Genomic DNA, 21,413 nt, shown 5'->3' on the forward strand with positions numbered 1-21,413 from the left:
CAGGACTGGTGGTAGTTTATTGAAGGTGGTTTGGCTAGCTCTTCTGCCAGTTCCTTTCAGTACCCTTGGATGAATCCCATCCAGCCCCATAGACGTGTGAATGTTCAAATAATGTGGGTCACTTACAGCTTCCCATTAGATTATAAGAACTTCATTTCACTCTTGATGACAAACAGAAGTCCCAGTATCACCCTTTTAACTTTTGATACTAAGTTCCCCCAGTAAAAAACTTCATGACCTCAACAGTCAGATATGGGCTTGTTTTTTTTTCCCCATTAAGGTGTTCATCAGCTACATTAAAAACAAGTAAACCTTTATAATAGGTACAACTCTCTAGGAAAAAACATTTATTCAACTAATTTACAGAGGAAGCCAATTAAGGCAAAATATATTACTTGGAAATAGACAGGCTTTCACTGGGTACAAATATGAAGTGGCTTAACAGTATTGTATATAAATATGTCCTTTGAAAGCATCAGGAAAGGTAAAAGCAAAAGAATACAAGCTGCAAAACCGTTTAAGGCAAACAAAAAGTAATTGTTTATTCTTTGTTCTTAAAAAAAGTATTATTACCAAAATATTCTCTTCACAATTACTTCCATATTTCTGCATAAAGATTTACGATTGTGTGAGCATAGATAGAAGAAGTGAAGCCATGAAAAAAAATCAGAGAAGACCAAAAACTTATATGAGAAACAGTGAGCCCATGACATCAAGAAGGCATTTAGGACTTATAAATGTTTAGAAAATGCAGGATAGCAAAGCAAGTGATACACATCTCACTATTTTCCACATCCAATTGCTGACAACCATAACTTGATAGAAGAAATTATACTAATTCCATATAAAATGTGTGGTTTGGAAATACTGTAGTAAATGACGTTGAAATGCAATGCTGAGATAATTTCATGTGTATGTGCTACCTGATCTAAAAGCCACTGAAGCAACTTGAACTATGCTGTGTGTTTTATCTGGAGATGATTTCATCTCTGCTACAGAGAAGCTATACATAGAAAAAGATGCAGCTTGGAAAATGAGATTTCAAGAATTATTTAGCCCAGACTCGAACTAACTGGGCATGGGTTTGTGCTGTTCTTCAGCAGTCCACTGTTACATGTTAAAAAAAACTACTCAGCATCAGTCCTGAGAACTTACATACACCAAACCTCTGATGTGTGAAATACCACTTAAGCACAGGCCCCAAGATAACATCTAATTCAGAAGTCGTCTCTCTAGATTGAAATGCACATTTAACATACATATTATGCTGTCAACATGTTTATATTATTAATATAAGTAGCTAAACAATGATCCCCATCTTTAAAAAAGTATATTGAGTAACTGAAATATTAAACATTTCAGAAATGCCTATTAAGGTGTCAAGTAATAGCACATTCCAATTTATAAACTGTGATGTTATTTGTCTTACTTATAAATATATCTGTTTGTTCTGATTTCCTCTTTTGTGAATTATATTGGAAATCACATGGTTATTGAAAATTGGAATTGCTCATTTCCACTATTGGAAACTACCTCCACATCTTAAAAAGTAAAATACAGTTTACAGGTAGATTAGAAATCTGTGCTGTATCCCCACTGAGAATTAGAATACATAGTTTTCACTATTCCAGAAACAAAGCCAGTATTCCTTAGTGTCATGGATCAGCCTTCTTTCAAACGGTCCTGGGTGGTAGATGTTGTTTGTACATTCCTGCCAGAGCCTTGGCTGCACTGTAGATCATCTGTCGACGGGACATGCCAGTGAATACCATGTGCCAATCAGTCCTGTTGACATTCAGTATGTTCTTCTCAAGCACTTCGCCCACTGTCACCAACAGGCCTGACCATCTCAGATTGTAGTCCTGAGGAGTGAGACTCTTAGCCTGTGTAATGTTTTGAGAAGTGATTACTGAATGAGCATGAAAAGAGTAGTTTTGTTTGTCTTCACCAAGACTAGCAGTAAACTTTCTTACAATGGGACTACATGGCAAATAAAAGAATATCAGAATCCAAATCTCAGACTGCCCTGCAATTTTGCAAGCCAATTACACTTTTTAAATTTGTATCTATCATGATCCAAGTGACATCTGAACAATTTAAATATGAAACATATTTGAGGGCATAAAGACATTCTGCTATTAGTATGAAATAGTTTTCTCTTTTGAAGTAGCCAACAGATGGAATCAGTAACAATACGTATTCATACAGTAAATTCTTACTCTCCACAGATTTTTTTTTAATGCTTAAAATGTCCTTTTGGAGCAGACAAGTAACAAGAAAACAGCTTGGCAGAAAAGGAAGACTGAGCTATTTGCATGAGATCACAGTGTGCATACACTGTAATTCCCCAAGACTGGATGCAGATGGTAAATTGCGGTGTAAGTACCACTGCATTTATCTGTTTTCATTCTCACCCCAGATAACCACCTCTGGCCACTCTCACATACAACGAAGAAGACTTTCAGCCTAAGAAAGGCTGTTCTTAGTATTACTTATTTCTTCATAACATTGCACAACGGGCCAAATTCTTCATACAGTTTTTGTTTTGACACATAACTGAGTCAGTCTTTTTCCACTGCATGTGCAGCAGACCAAAGCTCAGCAGTGTGTTTCTGCCTTCCTACAACCGCTGTCTTGTAAAGTAACAGTATGTATCACAGAATTACAGGATGTTAGGGATTGGAAAGGACCTTGAAGAATCATCTAGTCCAATCCCACATACAAATTTGTTAGAATATACAATCTGCTCCAATATGGAAATAACTTGATGCTCTCCAGAGGTACAGAAGAGGCAGAATTCCTTTGTAAGGAAAAAGCAAATTCAACACTTCTTATTAATCCAAACATATTGGCAGTAAGAAAATAATTTAGTGGACAGTATGGACTGAATATCTGTTATGGTATCTCCATTATGATCCATAATTGCACATAACTTCATAGACAAATTTAGAATTTTTGGTGCTAAATATCAGTTAACACCAAATAAAATATAAAAAAATAAAAGTCTAGTATTTTCCCCTGTTCTTGCAGTTTCTGGTTTGACAAAAAAAAGACGACATCTGGCCTCTGAACAGAAGCTTCTCGTAACAAGATCTCAAATTCACCTTTCACTTTCTCAAATCAAGCAATATTTAAGAGTTATAAACAGCCATGAGTCCCTAATTATGTGCTCAGAAAAGTTTATGCCATTGGTAAAGACAGTAAGAATTATATTCTAATTCTAAAAAGTTTCATTCTATGCAGATACTTTTATCACTATTTCTATTACAAAAACAACAAAACACACAGCTAGCAATTTAATTGCTTTTCATGTATTTTTACACCTTTTGTACTGTGAGTAACAAATAAGATCTATCATCCAATGCACATTTCTTCTGTTTTCTGTCTGAAATACCACTATATGATTACTGCTTCTTTTTTTTCTCCTCCACTCTGTAATCTAGATTTTAATTACAGATATTTAACTGGATTCATACTAAGTTTCTCTCACACCCCGATAGAAACTCAAAGAGACATAATGGGAATAAAGGTAACAATTGGTGCACACACCCAATCAAGAGCCCAACAATTTGCTATTAACAATAGCTTTTAAATGACAAAACAGTGTTCTGTAAAACAAAAATGAAGGACGGCTACCATGATTATTATTTTTTTTGCATCTGTGGAGCATTGATATGAACTATGTAACAATTTATGCAGTAATTTCACATTGCTGTGCTTATTTTCAGATGGGTTGCTTACATCCCTCAGTGAAGTTGTATCTGCTTAATTAGTATTTTTTCCTGTAGCTTCACGTCTTTCACCACTCTTTTTAAGAGCATTCTGTAAAACTACAGAAATGGAGCAGTATTTCTCATTTTGCTACTCATCAGCTTTTCAAAGTTGTAAGAGCTCTGAAAACTAAGAACTATCCCACAAATCTCCACTCTAATGGAACTGGTATTACACGCACAAAAATTAAACAATCACTATTTGTTTTCTCAAAACAATCCTCTGCAGATCAAACTCTCAGTTTTGGTTTGGAATTCTTCACAGAAACATTAAAAATAATTTGCGAACCAGAATTAACTAATGTATGACTCATCTGCAGTCAGGCAACATGCAGCGACTGGATTTTGGAATAATTCCCAGTGTGGCCCAAGTAATGTAAGCAACCTCATGAAAAAATTGTCGGTTTAAGAACTGCCCAGTACTGGGTTATTTTCAGTGGGATGACCCATGGAATTTCCAAGACTTAAATCTTCCTATTTCAGAAATTTTAAACCTTTGTGAGAATAGCACAGTCAAAAGAGGAAATCTGTCTTGTTTTTAGGTAAGAGACTGTATGTTGTGGAATCAGGTCCATGCACAAATATGAAAAGGTATCTGTGATTTATTTGAAGTAAGTTTTAGGAACACTAACCAATACAGGATGCTATCCTATCAGTATGCTGGTAATTAGCAACATAAAATATCTAGGTTTTATGAGTTTTATTAAAATTGGAGTGTTCTCAGTTTTTATACTTGTGCCTGAATGAGATGTTAGATACTTCACTGATTTAGTAACATGTGCACGTGTGTGCACATACACTCCATTATTACACAGTTTTGTTGACCTCAGATGAATCTCTAATACATACATGAAGTAAGTTAAGAAAAGGGAAACACTCATTTTCTTGGGTAAGAGTGCTTATTGCGTATACTTGGTGCACTTGCTTAGTGCATTCTTGAGCTGCAAGGCTTTCCTGTGTGACCGAGGGAAATGCGAGTATTCTTACTTTATCTAAAGATTGGTAAGGTTTATTTTTAGACACTGAACCAGACTGACAGATGTAGTACAGTGATTAAAATTATATTCCATTTTGAGGAAATATTTTTTCTCAGTTAATTTCTTTTTGGTTAATATTTCCTCTTCGTTAATTTCTTCTTGGAATATTTCTTCTTAATTAATAGAAAAGTAAAACAAATGTTTCATGTGCTGTATACTGCAGAATGAGACTCCTGAGCAAGGATTACTTTGCCACAAATGCCGAAAGATTTTTAAGTAGTACTTACCTATGACTTAGAAGCATTTTTTATCCTCATTTATAAAGAAAGATTTAAGTGAAGCAACAATACGAACTGACATCATAAATGAAATTAAAACTTAAATCTTATGTCTTGACTGTTAATCCAACACCTGTAAGAAACCTGAAAACTCACCTGCTGAACATACTGTAAAGGCACTGGTGTTGCTTGGGTAAAAGCTTCCAGATGAATTCCATGAACTGGGTCCTCAATAATTAAACATCCAATGTCGAACCACCTGCAATAATATGCAAATTAATTCACTTTTTAGTACTGTGTATCACTTGACTGAAAACTTGTTTGTAGTTGAATTACAACTCATGCATTTTACAAATTCTGCTACATATGTAATTATATGTAATGAAGTTTCATTTAAGTGTGTTGCATATTTTAAATAAAATTTGTATACATCATCTTTAGTGTGTATGTATATAGTGTGTACTATAGTGCATGAGTATGCATCTAATAAGCATAAAATAAACAAAATTATACAAAATACAAGGAACAGATCAAAGAAACACAGAAAGCTGGAGGAGAGGGGGCCTGTACAGATATATTCTTTTAGACATACTTATTATGTTACTTTTTTCATGCAATCTTTTCTATAATGCATCTCATTAAAATAACTTTCCCTAACAATCAAAAACCTTAATTCTTATTCACGTTCTATATTCAGAAGATTTTTTTTTTTGCATATGTAATCTTACTACAATCACTTAAATGATTTAGTCAGAAGACTAAACCTTTCTGAAAAAAACCTGCACCTTTCAGAAAAAATGGTGCCTGCTGCAGAAGGCATGGTAAAACTACTGAAGCAGTACCAAGAACGTTTCTCTATCTAGCTTACAAAAATATTAAGCAATTTCTCCCTATCAAACTTTTAACATTGATACAATCCAAACAAAACTAAGGGCAACTCATCATTGCCTCACTGTATTCAATTTCCAGAACACTTTTACAGTTGAGCTGCCACAGGAGAGACACACTTCATAGAAAACAAACACAAAAGCAAGACCAAAATCATAAAAGATTTAGAAAGCTAAATATTGAAGCTGTTGTCTTCTACATATTACCCGTGTCTACATATAAATTAAGTTTTATACTTTAAAGTGTGAGAAACAAGAATGTTGTTATGAATAGAAATGCAAGACTCAAATTTTAAAAATGACTGTCTGGGGGGGGTGACAATAGCTTACTGTCAGAGCAAGACTGCAGTAGAGTGAGAGGGGAAGAAGTACTTTCACTTGCATTCTCTTTTGCAGGAGGCAACAGAGTACTGGAATGCCCTGTGATAGAGCACTACTCTCACTTGCAACTATGAAAGACTTCTTTAAGGATAAAGCGCTCTCAATTTATATAAAAAAAGTTGGTAAATGGAAAGATAACAAAATACTTTGCAACTTATTCTGCAAACAGTATTCAGAATGCACAATTGGAAGGGGAGTGATGTCCTTCAGCTCTCTGAAAGACCATTGAAAATTGTGTGGTTATTTGGAAACACTGCTCTCCTTTCAGATATTTGTAAGCATGATACGGATATCAGCAGAACACAAATTTTATCCTTGATACTGAAGTGCAACACCACAATGCTCACTTCAGAATTATTATTTATCAATTATTAACACCATGATCTATTATTTCATTGCAGAAAAAATAGAGCCAAAAATAGTTCAGATTTTTTTTTTTTTTTGTAACAACATGCAGGGAAACTTTCAAAGTCACTTGTTGGATGAAGCAAGCATCAAGTAATTCTTTGCTTCTACTGTAAATAATATTGAAGATTATGATGTTCTTGGGGCACGTATGGTATGGACAGAAAAGCTAGCATTCTGTTCTATGATCTTCCTGGGCCAGCTCTTTCATTTCAAATGTTTTATCCAAAATTCTCAGGTTTAGGAATGAGTAAACTCAAATAAAGAGAACAGCAATTATTCTGAAACAGAGACCTTATTGTCACAGTTACTCCTTTGTGTAAACATAATAAAACATCTAAATTGAACTAGGTGGAGATAAATACTTAACAAGAATTAAAATACTTCCTAATTTTCTTTACTTAGAAAGTTCACCATTCATGTTCCACTAGGGATACTAAACGTACCTCCAAAAATGGAGCAAACGTGTCAAAAAATGAATCAAAGTCTATTACACAAACAACAGTGCAAAGATGAGAAAGCAAATTATTTCAGATTGTATCAAGGAAACATGAAATTGTCTCTTTGTTTCGGAAAATAATTATAAAACTACTTCAAGAACTGTCTGTCAAAAAGCGTGTTATGACATCAAGTTGTAACTATTGTGCCTTCAGATATGTTACATCTGTGTGGAACAGATTAGAAGCAGTACACTCCTGGTGAAATGAAAATGCATAATATAGTACCTCAGGAAACTGCATTACTCCAAATCCAGAACATCTCTAAATATACTTTCTGAAATGAATACAGTTTCAGAGAGAGAAAAGAACGCACACACACGTGAGAAAGGAAGTCATAAGACAAATTTCAATTTTTACAGCTCCTTAATTTTGTCAGTTTTGTATACTTCATCGTGGTTTTGTAACGTGAGTCTTGATAAAGCTGACAAGGATCTTGTCTATTCAACTCTAAAGACGTCTGGCCAATAAGCTGAACAACCTCTCCAAAATCAAGTCTGCCAAAGCAATACTGAAGATAGACTCCCTCCTGTCTTCTGCTGAGAAAGTGATAATGGTAACTTTTTATAGTAGGCCCCTTTGAGTCAATAAAGAATACTCCCTTCCTCCCCCCTGCCACCAAGAACAGGTATCAGGTTCTCACTTGTCAGGAAGCAATTCCTCAATGAAGTTTTCCACTGACACAGCAGGTTGTTTTTCATGTATTACTCCTGTCCGACGCAAGCTGTCTATCCTTTCTTGGGCTCCCTAGAAAGTAATGTAAACTGTTACACAACAGTCTGAGTCACAACATAGTGCAATACTTGCAGATGAATACAAAAAGAACTCTTCAATGTACTTTTTGCGTTAAACAATATGAGAGATTTGGAAAAATTACTCTCATTTCAAAATTAAAAAAAAAACAGCTTATAGTGGAATCCTCAATAGTTACAAAAAAAAAAAAAAAAAGCTCACAGGGGAATCCTCAATAGTTACAAAAACTATAAGACTAATTCAATATTTTTAGTTTACTATTTTTCCATGAAAAAGACCTACACTAGCATACAAAGAATTCCTAATCTGTAACTGCACCAAGTTTTACTGTCAGCTAATGCATAAGCATATATTTCTTTTACCATTTCTGCAGCTTAATATTTCTCTGTTTTAGATCCTTTATGAGTGTTGTAAGACCAAAGGAGAATCTCTTTGTTGTGGTACCCCTTCAAGTAAGATCTAGAAATCACCTCCCCAAATCTGTTACAACTCTTAGGTTGTAACAAAAATATTAGAATTACACAGTAGTACCCAAAGGGAAAGAAGAGGCAGGTAAAGAACATATACATTATCCCCCTTTACCTCAGTATGAAATCGTATCAGCTAATACACAGGTATGAGGGTAGTCTTAACTCAGCTGTGAACGCTGCCCCAACAATTAGGAGAAACTATTTAATTTATAATAAATGAATGATTTGCTTACATTTAAGAAACAACATACTGGAAGTTGGAAGTAGTTTTTTACAGCATTTTTGGTTATTGGCCAGGAGGTTCTACCTATATATACCCAATGAACATGCAGTTTAGAATCTGGTGAAACACCCTTTGCTAACCATTTCTTTGGGCCAGCACAGCTGTTAGTGAGGCTGCACAGTTAATTCTTACCTTTTAAGGGTTACATAGATCTGCTTGGGAAGATCCCTGTGACAAGCGTTCCAACTATCAAAGTGATCAAACTATCTTTGACCTACAGAATTAGTGCAGAGACAACCTCAGCCTCAGAGTCTCCTTTCATTTCTAACATTCCCAAAGTACTGCGCTAGTAATAGCTGGAGAACAAATGCCTGATATACTTAGAAACTGTAACAAAAAAATTTCACAAAGTATGCTAGATGTGAAGGAAACAAGACATAAGGAAATTGATGAAACCATTCTTCATCTGAGATGAATGCATTTCCAGTAAGAAATAAAAGCATGTTTCAACAAGCCACTTGAAAACATTTAACAATTCAGATCATAAAAAAAAGCAAAGGTTCACCTATACTACCAACTGACCTTCCCTTTATGGAAGATAAGGTTGCTTTGGGTGAACGTTTCCACAATCTGTCTTTGCATTGGAGGCACATTAGTACTGTTATATATCAACTTACTTTTAAACCTGCAGCATAGCCTACAGGTTGGGGTGCGATGTTAGACTGTGCAGCCTCTCCAGTAACAACAGCCATTCCGAAGACTTCTTGAAAAGCATCTCGAATTGCTGCAACTTTCACTTCTTTATTAGAAGTAACCACAATGTCCAGTTCTCCACCAGTTTCTGTAAAATACATAGTGTTGGTATTTATTTCTCCACGTTCACATTATATATAAGCTAGTTCAAATATGTTCTATATCTTAAGGATACGCTCCAATTGGTCTTTTCTTTCCCATGCACTGCACAAAAGTTCCTTCATGAAGCAGAAGTAACCGAAACTAGAAAGTAAGAGTCAGATGAACAGCAAAGAGATTTATGGATGAAAAAAAGACAACAGAAATTGAGAAATGTTCAGTACCCTGAAAAAAAGCAGATTCCTCATTTACTATGACAGTCTGGGGATTTAGGAGACTCGGACATCCATTTCTAAGGATGTTTTGATATTCAGGGAAGCAGTAAAGAATGTTGGTGTGACATGGAAATTTGTCCTTATGAAAGAGACCAAGAACACAGATTCAATTAACAGAATCAGTGAACAAATGTCAAATTACATAAGCTTTAAGACAAAGGATTGCATCACTTTCTAGTGGTCCTTGGACTGTAAGTTTCAGTATCTTGTTGTTAGTCTTCCTCCCTACAATTTTATATTGATTATAGACTAAACACCTATGGATCAAAAAGTTGTCAGTATTTCCAAAGAACTTCCATATGAAAAAGATGAGTTTCATAAAAAAGGGTGAGTTTTCACTAACGTTTTTTTTTTTGTTTGTTTTTTACAATAAAAACACTTCATGAACTAATAGAAATCTAAGACTACTCCGAAAGACTCATGAACTCAAATGTACCTTGCATTTGTCTATCACCACTGAATCATTTTACTGTCAAACTTAATGTATGCAAAAATATCTCTGAAAACTCGTCTCTGTTGTGACAAGTTTTCTTAAGAACAGCTTTAACTTTTTTCAAACATGGAATATTTCAGAGTAAGTAACATAAATAAATTGCATCAGAAAGTTTAAAGAACTGAGGCAACTTCATAGACATGTCCACAAATGGGCACTAAAAATAACGGGCTGGGACATGACTTACGATCCTTAGTCCAATGGCTGTGAATGACGGTGAAGTACAACATGAATGGACTACAGAAAGTCACCAGATCCACTGTCATTTACTAAATAGCATGTCCTTTTGTTTCTGTTGAAGACAGAAAATTGGGCTAGATGAACCACTGGTCTGATCCAAATGCATTAGGGACTGAAGGATCTACCTTATGAAGAAAGGCTGAAAGCTGTGACTCATCTTGGAGAAGAGGAGGCTCATAGGGGATCTCATCAATGCATAGAAATAAATGAAGGAACAAAGATGACAGAGGCAGTCTCTTTTCAGGGGTGCCCAGTGACAGGTAAAGAGGCAACAGGCACAAACTGAAGCACAGAAAGTTCCTTCTGAACATCAGGAAAAACGCTTTCACTACGCGGGTGACTAAGCAACCAAGCAGGCTGCCCAGAGAGGTGGTGGCACCTCCTCCCTCCTTGGAGATCTTCAAAACCCATCTGGACATGGTCCTGGGTACATGGTTTTAGATAGTCCTGCTTGAGCACGGGGGGTTGGACAAGATGACCTCCAGGTCTCTTCCAACCTCCACCACTTCGTGATTCTGTGACACATCAGGACATTTTTAGGACAAGAGCAGCAAACTAATAACGCCTTTTAACCTGTCATCACCCAGGCCCACTGTTTGTAGAAAAACAAACTGCACCTCTAAGGAAAAAAAAAAGGACTAAGTCCAGTGATTTTGCTTGCACCCACATGAACCTCATGAGATTCAACAAGTCTTAATTGCAAGGTGTTGTACCTGGGTTGGGGCAGTCCCAAACAGGAGTACAGACAGGGAGAAGAACTCATTGAGACCAGCCCTGGAGAGAAGGACCTTGGGGTTCTGGTGGATGTAAGGTTCACCATGAGCCAGCAGAGCACGTTTGCAGCCCAGAAGGCCAACTGCATCCTGGGCTGCATCAACAGAGGTGTGACCAGCAGGCTGAGGGATATGATTATCCCCCTCTGCTCTGCCCTCATGAGGCCCCACCTGGAGTGCTGCATCTAGGTCTGGGGCCCCTACCACAAGAAGGATGTGGGGCTTTTGTGGGACGAGCAAGTCCAGAGGAGGGCCACAAAAATGATCAGAGGGCTGGAGCACCTCTCCTATGAGTGACTTCTTTGCAGCTTTTCAAAACTTAAAGGAGGCTTATAAAAAAAGAAGCAACATTTTGCTTTTGCAGATAATGTTAGGACAAGGAGGAATGGTTTTAAAGTAAAAGAGGGGAGATTCAGATTAGAGGTTAGGAGGAAACTCTTCATGCAGAGGTTGGTGAGGCACTGGAACATCTTGCTCAGAGAGGTTGTGGATGCCCCATCCCTGGAGCTGTTCAAGACCAGGTTGGACAAGGTCCTGGGCAACCTGATCTAGTGGGTGGCATCCTTGCCCATGGCAGGGGGGTTGGAACTAGGTGATCTTTTAAGGTCTCTTCCAAACCGAGATGTTCTGTGATTCTAAACAGAAAATCTCAATTACACCTGCTGATAAAGCCTGCAGTATTTATCCTGATCTAAAATAAAATCCTCCAAACAAAGCTTTAAGTTTAAATTTTAAAGGAAAGAATAGTTTATTCTTTGGCTCATATTACTCAGCAGACCTCAATTACGGGAAATATTTTCTTTTTATGAAGAATTCCCAAAGGTATGCCAGAACAGTAGTAAGCTTTTTTTTTTTTTTTAAAAAAAATCTTGTTATATATTAATTAGTTTACTGAATGGAATTGGATGTACACATCATTGAACTCTGGTGCATTTATTTTCAACATAGCAAAACAACAGGCCAATAAAAATAGGGAAATTACTGAAAATATCTTTTTTCATTGATTCCTTCTTGATAAAAATCAAGTTAAGTACATGTTCTTAAAATTGACTGCAGGCTTTTGCTGAAGCTAGCCTTGTTTTGCATGGCCTAGGGATAGAAAAACTGATAATGAGCTTTTTAGTCAACTGAAAACTAAGCCAAAACATATCTAATAATAAGTTACTGCATATTAACTTAAGAACTAATTTTGACTCATGTTTGTATTCTGCACATGATGAATTTAGATTATGTGCTTTTATATTAAGGATCATCATGTAACAAAAGCATTTATCTCTTTTCACCACAGAAACGAAACAAAGGTAAAACATGCACTAAAAGAAAATCTGTGACTGCGTCTGTCACACGTTATGGTAATATGGAAATAGTAAAATCTAAAGTGCAAAAATTTGAATGTATTGGTGTATATTTAAGACAGAACTGTCACATCCAGTTAAGGTCCAGTCCCTGTACATTGTACACCTTGCGCGTTCCTGAAATGCTGGTTCCAAAGACAATTTGAGATTGATTGTCCTCTTTCGTTCTAAAACTTTTTTTTTTTTAAATGCTTATAAGGTGACCCAACATTTAACGTGCAGACAGATATTCCATTCCATGTGTTTGACTCAGACCGAAGTCTTTACCCTGAGCCACTGAAAACAGTTCAGCTATTTTCAAGGAGGAGATTACACAAATCCTATTTTTTCACATGCAAATATTCTTTCGACCACCTCATCTACAAGCTTTGGTACTTTCAGGCTTTGGCATGAAAAAATCTGAAATTTGTTTGGAATTGCAGCAATGGAGAGAGAGCAGAGAGAAGGGGGCCAATTTCTGTTGACAGCATGACTTTTGCCAATTCCAGAGAACATTTCTAGAAAAAGGTAAATACTAAGTTTACAAATTTCCAACCTATTTCCACAACTTGCAACTACAAATAGACATACACGGCTGTTTTCCCTTCTAGCATGATTGCAGAGAACTTTGCGACAACCATTGAGCTTCCATACTCTTAACAGAATCTTACAAGCAAAGCATTTTATTAAAATGACTTCCTCCTCTAAGTAATTCTGTTCTGTCCAATGAATAGTGCTCCAAACTGTCAGTGAATTCTGAGATATTCCATATTAAAAAGGGACAGTCAAGACTGCAATGGCAACCTTAACTACAATTCCCCTAATTGTGCATCATCATTATTTACTATACCTTGCCTCCTGATACTCCACTCAATAGTTTCTCAATTGCTGGCTGTACTTCTCACTGACTTCATATCCCCCTGTCTCACCACTAATAAACTGCTAGGATATATTTAGTTAAATTTAAGATGATTAACTACTTTCAATGATAAGGTCGTCTTCCCCTTTTATTTGACATATTGTCCACTGCATTAGTGCAAGACTGCAGCAATATCGTTAGCCTGATCACAGAATAAATCCAGTTGAAAAACAGCTCCGAAAAACAAAATGCAAAAAATATTAATAGTTACTTCTCAGCCACATCAGCTTCCTGATCAGCTTGACCTACATTCAGACAAAGGGCAGTATTGGCACAACAAAAGAGGGAGGACTGCTTAGAGAACTGCTGGAAGGAAGGGGGGGGGGGGGGGGGTAAGGATAAAAAAACAAACTACCACCCTAGATAAATTATGTCTTCTGTTCCATATTTAATAAGTAGAAATCTCAGGTCACTATGTGTGACATAACATGTACTTCAGTAAAACAAAAACCGCTGAATACAACAAAGTTTCTCCCTCCTAATAATTTTCAAACTAATTGAAATGCTATGCTTTTCCTTGAAGGCTCAATGCCCAGAAATGCTTCAGACCTCATTAGACTGCTTAAAAATTTTCATTTTCCTACTGCTTTAAGTTTGCCAAATTTCCTAAAAATAGTATAATACTAGCAGAGTAGAGAAGTAGAACAGATCAAAGTCAGAAGAAAGCCTCAAAAGCCATGTAAATACCTCTGTCCTTTGCCTCTCTGAGTCTGCCCACCTTTCAACTTGTTTTAGTTTGAATGTGGTACCTTATACAATACTAGTATTTAATCATGCGATATAATAGAATTGATACTTACAATGTACTTTAAACTCCGTAACACTTAAACGGAGATACAGTGGGAGAAAAAAGTATGGAAACTCAGACATTATACACGAGTGCTCTTTATTGTTTTTATCATTTTTTTTTCTCCTCATCTTCCACAGTTTGTATTAAAAATGTATTACTATGCCACTACATGAACTATAGTGGAATACAAATGCCAAATGAACCTCAAGACATAAATGAAGCCAGCCTCACAGTGGAAAATACACCTCAATACACCTGAAAAATCAGTACAGTACTGTGGCTTTGAATTAACATACCACATATTTAAATTCTTTACTCTTTTTGTGGTGAGGCATAGGCACAGGTTGCCCAGGGAAGCTGTGGATGCCCCATCCCTGGAAGTGTTCAAGGCCAGGCTGGATAGGGCTTTGAGCAACCTGGTCTAGTGGGAGGTGTCCCTGCCCAAGGCACAGGGGTTGAAACTAGGCGATCTTTAAGGTCCCCTCCAACCCAAACCATTCTATGATATACAAACTTCAAGTGTGTAAGTAGCACGCTATTAGGTTAACCTATTATTTGCAAGTATTATGTAATGGTTTGTCACAAATACTTACTGATATATGGAACCATCCCAGGATCCAGTGTTGTGATCATAGACTCCACTGAATGTTTGGTTTTATCAAGGACAGACTTCACCATGGGATTCTCAGCTACACCCTAAATTTAAGCAAATAAGATTTCCATATTTATCTTCTATCAGGATGCCAAAGTGTTACAGTTAAAAAACAAACAAACAAAAAGATCCCTTAAAATATTAAACTATTTTGTGTTTTCCTTATCACATTTACCCTATATAACATTGCATCTCACTCCTCAGCATATATGCTATGGGAGATGACTATCACCGCATGACTCTTTAGTTAAAGCATACACTTCAAGTATTGTCTTTCCCATCCTCTGCATTAATGCATTACTCAGATTAGCTTAAAAAGAAACATCTCAATCAGTGATAGTGTGCAACACACTTTATCTGGTTCTATTCTGGGACTGGAACCTGTGAGCATTTAGTAAGGTTGTAGATTTCCCATGCTAACTATAAGCACCATCAGAGTATGCAGCTAGATTTACTCTGTGCTAACTTAGGCTGAAGAACTCTCTTTTCTAACCTTCATAAAGACAATAGGATCTATTTTTGTATTGTCCATTACTAAGAAATATTTCTAGGGCAATTGAGCTGAAAGTCCTCAATTTATAAATAGATTCTAAACAATACTGGAAAAATGTTCTGTACTCTCCAGCCAAATCATAGGTGGAGCTGCTGACAGACTTCAAAGTTGATTAAATATAAACACAAACACTGTCCTGTGTCTTGCAAATAGTCTTAATGAATGTCTGTATCTCTTCACAAGTTTACTTAAATCCAGGAAAGATTATAGAGTGAAAGAAGAAAGACAACAATGCTTAATTAGGGAGGGATAAATAACTGGAAACTTTAACATTTATAACTTAAGAACTGTAACACCTGTAACATTTCTTTGGTAGGCAGGCTGCTTTAGGTCTAACATTAAAAATGCAAATGCTTACATTTGCTTCTCTTTAGAACAAGCATTATTCAGGGAAGCACTGTGCATGCACTTTTTTTGGCAAGTGCTTGCTTAATATTTAACATGTTTCAGTGAACTGCAGAATCAGACAAGCTTTAATTATCTTAGAATAACTTCTGCTCAGCAAAGCTTTGTTTCCACAAATACAAATGCTTTCTATTTCTTTGTTGCAAACTTAACAAAGGCAAAAAGCCACAATCCTATATCTCCTGAGATACCGTATAGATACTAATAAGGATTGTTTTACCCACACCTCACATTGAAATAGCTCACTGCTGAGTTCAGGTACTCTTCCCATCACCGTGGAGAGCACTAAGCCTGCGTATAGAATTTGGTAAAGGAAATAGAACAATTTCTAATGCTAATATAGCGAAACTTTTTCAAGGCAGAGCCCATTGTAGCCTCTTCTTTCCCATGCATACAACCCCAGACACTTTTCTGAATGGTAGCATCACTCAGTAATACGTAAGTTATTGTGATTTCTCATATATCCACAGGATGCTGTCATGAGCAGGCCAGTAATATTCCTTCTTCAGTTCTAGCAATATTCCTTCTTCAGTTCTCTCAAAATTTGAGGTTTGTCTGCTTCAAGTGAAGAAGAAGAAGAAGAGACCTGAGGGAATAAGATTCTCAGAAATGCTGCCAGTAGGAAGTTCCAGTTCTGGAGTCAAGCAGTACTTCTCCAATCACTTCCATCTTGGCTTCCTAACTAATAACTAATACGCTTCTCCTGCAGGTAATCAAATTCATGAAGTGCAAGAAACTGCTGCTTCTGCCTTTGCACACTGCCTTACGGTAACTGGCCTGTCACAAAGCAGGGAGAAATAATCTACATTTTTTCTATCAGTGCAAAACACTAAGGTTCACAACACTATGAACCATAATGTAGTTAGATTTGGAATTTCTACCAAGTCATTGCTAAGTCAACATAAATCCAAACAGATGGGGAATCTTCAACTTTGGAAGACTGCAAATACACATCTGTTGAAAATTTAGGTATTGATGTCCTCTTTTTTCAACCAGTCAAATACTCAGGCCATGAGGTGCAAAGACTGCTTTAGTGTCCAACTTTGCTTCTGACACATGGAATCAATTTTGGAATATATCTATAACGCTCCTTGGCCACCTTTGACAGATTCAGGGAACTGAAGCAGTCTCACTCAATTCTAGACCATAAACTTGTCAATCTTAGATTGTCACAATCTTGAGTATTACCTAACTTGAAGGGAATCTAGAAGAAAGGTATAAACATCTATCTTAAGAACACCTGAGAAAAAAGTAGTTCAGACTATATCTAGAATAAAAATAAGGTAACTACTCCAACTACTATTTTAGTTCTTCAACAGGAATCCAGGATGCATTTCTACAGTAATTACCAGTTTGTCTTCTAGATTCCGGCTCATCTTCAGAAAACAAAGTCTGATGTATGCGGACAAACATCAAGAACTTGATGGCTTCATTGTAATTAATGATTCCTTGTTCTCTGACCTAAAAAGTCCTCAAAAAGAGGCCACTGAGCACATGGACCACACAGAACACTTAATATGTCAATAAAGGTTTAGTTTTTATTATTGATGTCAGATAGTGATTTTCTCCAAAAATGGAAACAGGACACCTTTTGAACCTTCCTGCTATAAAGGCACCAGTAATGGGGATGAGATTGGCTTTTCTGATAATTTGCAACTGCAAGCTCTTGTACTTTCAAAATGGCTACAAAACCACGCCACAAGAACAACATTCTCTGGAACATTACCATCTACTGCAAATACAAAAAGAAACATAATGACTGAGAGAAGGACATTATTATTTAAGGGAAGAAAAACCATGTATTTTCATAACCATGAGAAGACATATCTTCCTGAAAAGGGCAGCACAACACGCTGCTCTCACTGTAGTGATGGAGGTTTAATCTGGCGCTTCAAAGCTGTTTCACTGTCAAGATGTATATTCCTTGCCGGTAGAGTTTGCCATGTCACAACTTTTTCTCCCAGCTTTTCACATTCAAAAGAGCTTGAATGTCCCTCCAAGACTCTACATTCCCATCACGACTTTAGTCCCCTCAATCTTTCCTTCAGGTTTGGCATAAACCAGCAAAGAAGATGGTGCTGCTCTTGAGGATGGGGTTTAGCATTTATTAACAGCCCTTGGATTTTGCAACAATCTACACAAAGCTACTTATACGTAGCATTTTCCAAAGCTTCAGAAAGGTTACAGACTAATAAATTCTACTTGTGGATGCTGCTTGCTGTTTCCTCGGGATTGTGGGACTGCTGCAAGAACAGCTACTCTTCAGTATACATTTCACACTTTTTAGTAGAACAGAAAAATCGTACAAGATGTCTTAGGCATTTCTCAGGTAAACTTTTCTTAGGTGGTAGAGATTTTATTGTTCTCCCCTTGAAGAGACTTATCTGTTACAGAACAGGCAGGACTTGCATCCCAAAGAAATCAAATTCACTTCATAAGGAAATGTTAAAAAAATAAATTTTGTCGAGGTAAAACATTATCATTTTGTTCGGCATCCAATTGCTATGAAGTACAAAGCAGCTTTCAAGTCTTAAGGATTTTCTAAAACGTCACCTAATTTAAGAATGGGTGACAGAACCTGTTAGGCAAGTCTTCCTGTCACAAAAACTAAAATTAATCTAGAACACCTGCATTTGTGTAGTCCTTCCTCTTCTATGCAGAGGAAGAGAAAAAGCATTAGCTCAACAAACATCACAACTAAAAATGGCCACCTTTCACATGACACCTGAGGAAAGATGGGATTCATACTAACATGCATTTAAAAAATAAGGTTTGTCCTACTGCAGTCAGTAAGAAGTCATAACTTCTTGTGAAAGGTAACAAGAGAAAAAAACCTTACTTTTATAAACCCCCACAGTCCTCCAGCAGGTGCTCCACCCTGAGTAGTAGACACTCTGGGGTCTTCATGCTCCTCAGGAAAAGTGATTGCAGAACCACTTCCAGTTCCAGAAGCCAAAGGGGATGAGAAAGATGCTTGTTGAGTAATAGGATCTGCCAAAACACCTTGTAAAAGGGAGAAATAAAACACAAGTGTTCATTTATTCTACTGCACTTAATTTGTTATACTGTAGCAACATGCATTGTTTAACAGGAAAATGAGCAGGAAGAATTTAAGAATACTGGGCTGTTTTGCTTCATTTCTTGATGGCCCCAGAACAATTCTGCTTGTTAAAGGTTAGCAGATATAACCACTGTAAATGAGTTCAACAATGTCTACTAATAGAACTGAGACTGCCTGTACATTATGTGTAAAATTAAACAATGTTTTTTTTTTTTTATTAGAGCTTAGTTCAATAGTGGTGCTTTTAATTGTATTCAAATTTTAGTAATATGCACTCAGTTGAGGAAAAAGAGGAATGGGTGTTGCTCTCTGCATATAAAGATAGGAATGTTCTCATACATAATAAAAAGAGAGGTAGGAAAATTTCTAACCCTGGGTGCTGGAAATTAGTAGCAATAGAAAAAGGAGCAAACAAATGAAAAGCTTTACATATTTTTAAGGAAAACAAAAAGAAACTCAAACAATAGAAAATTTTAGCCTGAACCTTTACCCCATTATTCAGGTCTATTTTAACAGATTTTCCAACACAGGCCTTAATCAAGAGTTATTTTTATCTTACATTGCCCAACAGATAGGTCTTTTTAAACATTTTCCTAATACAGAACACTTAACAGAGATATCACCAATAACAGAAAAAGCCTGGCCCAATTGCAAGTAAACAGCCAAGTTTCCATTCCACTAGCAGAAAATGACATCAGTAGAGCAAGCAACTACAGAAACTGCTTGCATGGAAGGTATGTATTTTTAGCTGTCCTAATGCAATTTAGTGACTTGAAATAAGAAAATAGAAGCCGGTGTCAGGGGATGAGCAGTTCATTAAAGATTAAAAAAATAAAACTAAAATATGAGATTACAGCCTGCAATGTCATACCATACTGTGGAAATATCATGTCTCTACTTGACTCTCTGTCCTAAACAAAAGATAGGTCTCCACATTCGGTCTGATTCTTCTGCACAAGTTAACAAAACCCACATCTCGCAAGTAGTTTTTTGCAAGCCTGGACGCTAGTAGACCTCCATAAAAGGGGACTCTGTTCTAGACCATGACTGCATTTAAAGGCTACTCTCCATTCTTCTGAGCGTGGCTACATTAATTAATTGTACCTGGAATGATAAGAACTTAAACTTGCAGGACTCTAGCAGAGTTGGGAATAAAAAAGACCACCACCCAGGAGGTCAACGCGCTCCATGTCTCACAAACACGAAAGCATATAAAAAAATTAAAAAAAGATACCTGTCACCGGAGGTGCAGAAAATGACGGCATCAGTGGGCTCTGTGGTGCTCGACCAGCATGACCTCTGGTAATGTCATAGGTTGAAGACATGGAAAATCCTGAAATAGGTGGACCAGTGGGAGGTGCAGAAAGACCAGGGCCAGCTGTAGAGCTTAATGGAGGAGGTGTAGAGAACTGGGAGGTACTAAAAGCTGAAGGGGCAATAGGAGGTGGGGCAGGAGTTAAAGGTGGTGCAATAGTAGAAACTGCTGCGGAAGGTACAAATGGAAGAGAAGCCGAAGTCATCATAGGAGGAGGAAGTGGAGACACTGCGGCTGGCATAGGTGGTGAGTATGGTGGAGATGACATGCTTGGTGTAGCAAGGGGACTGGACAAAGCTAGGAGAGAGAAAAAAATGTATTTTAGCAATATCAGTCCTTAACCTCAGAAATTCAGTTACAGATTTGGTCAGATAACTTCAAAAGCAAGTTTTGAACAAGTCTGCTTTTTTCCCTTGAAAGGGAATGTTAGTTTTGCTTAAGTTTGCACACAACATTGATTCCACTCATTTTTTTGTGACAGTATCATGTAATCCACGTCCCTTTTTCTTGCATTACCCTATTTGCCTTAGCCGAGAACAGAAAAAGATGAGTCAACATTTGTCTACTGAATGGACAGCTGCTGAAGGCTGCTGCAGAAATTTCTAGCCAGCTAAGTCAATGCTTAATCAACAGGAGTTACAGTGATGCAGGAAGTGTCCATCTTCAAGAAAAATCAAATGTATACTCAGGTTAGATATAGGGCTAAGGTAGTTACTTCAGAGGTGTCAATCTGTAAGGTACACTGACCAGGCAGACCTGTATTCCTTGGTATCTAGTCCCATAAACCCTATGCTTTCTCTGTCTCATTCTGGCCCCACATGATCCTTGGATAAGCCAGTTTTGCCCACTAAATCAAGGATAGCCAGAAAAGTAAGTTAGAAAAACAAAAATGATCTTTTTTTTTTTTTTTGATAGCAATGAACTGTTGGATCAGCTCAAGCAATTCATGCACCTCAGCCTAAACATGATCAACAGTCAAATGATGCGTTGAATTACACTAAAGCACTGATCTCATACACTCCTCTCAGTAAAAAATTGAGCAAGCATCATCCAATACATGCACATTTCTTTATTTATAAATTACTTTCTTGTAGCACTGTACCAGCATAT

The 21,413-nt window shown here is 36.8% G+C and overlaps 1 protein-coding gene across 6 annotated transcripts in view; it reads right to left on the reverse strand.

Annotated features, from left to right (window-relative positions):
* Nucleotides 1-320: 320 nt before the first annotated feature.
* The window catches only part of PRRC1 (proline rich coiled-coil 1), a 31,131-nt gene continuing 10,038 nt past the window's right edge, over nucleotides 321-21,413 (reverse strand). For all 6 annotated transcript variants that reach the window (XM_032205829.1, XM_032205826.1, XM_032205828.1 and 3 more), the window contains 7 exons: nucleotides 20,223-20,600; nucleotides 18,767-18,930; nucleotides 14,911-15,013; nucleotides 9,319-9,482; nucleotides 7,839-7,942; nucleotides 5,182-5,284; nucleotides 321-1,883 (listed from right to left, as the gene is read on the reverse strand). In XM_032205829.1, coding sequence (XP_032061720.1) covers nucleotides 1,674-1,883; nucleotides 5,182-5,284; nucleotides 7,839-7,942; nucleotides 9,319-9,482; nucleotides 14,911-15,013; nucleotides 18,767-18,930; nucleotides 20,223-20,600 — 1,226 coding nt within the window. In that variant the 3' untranslated portion in view covers nucleotides 321-1,673. The remainder of the gene's footprint in view (nucleotides 1,884-5,181; nucleotides 5,285-7,838; nucleotides 7,943-9,318; nucleotides 9,483-14,910; nucleotides 15,014-18,766; nucleotides 18,931-20,222; nucleotides 20,601-21,413) is intronic.

Source organism: Aythya fuligula, chromosome Z (assembly GCF_009819795.1).
Source record: "Aythya fuligula isolate bAytFul2 chromosome Z, bAytFul2.pri, whole genome shotgun sequence".
NCBI classification, from domain to species: domain Eukaryota; kingdom Metazoa; phylum Chordata; class Aves; order Anseriformes; family Anatidae; genus Aythya; species Aythya fuligula.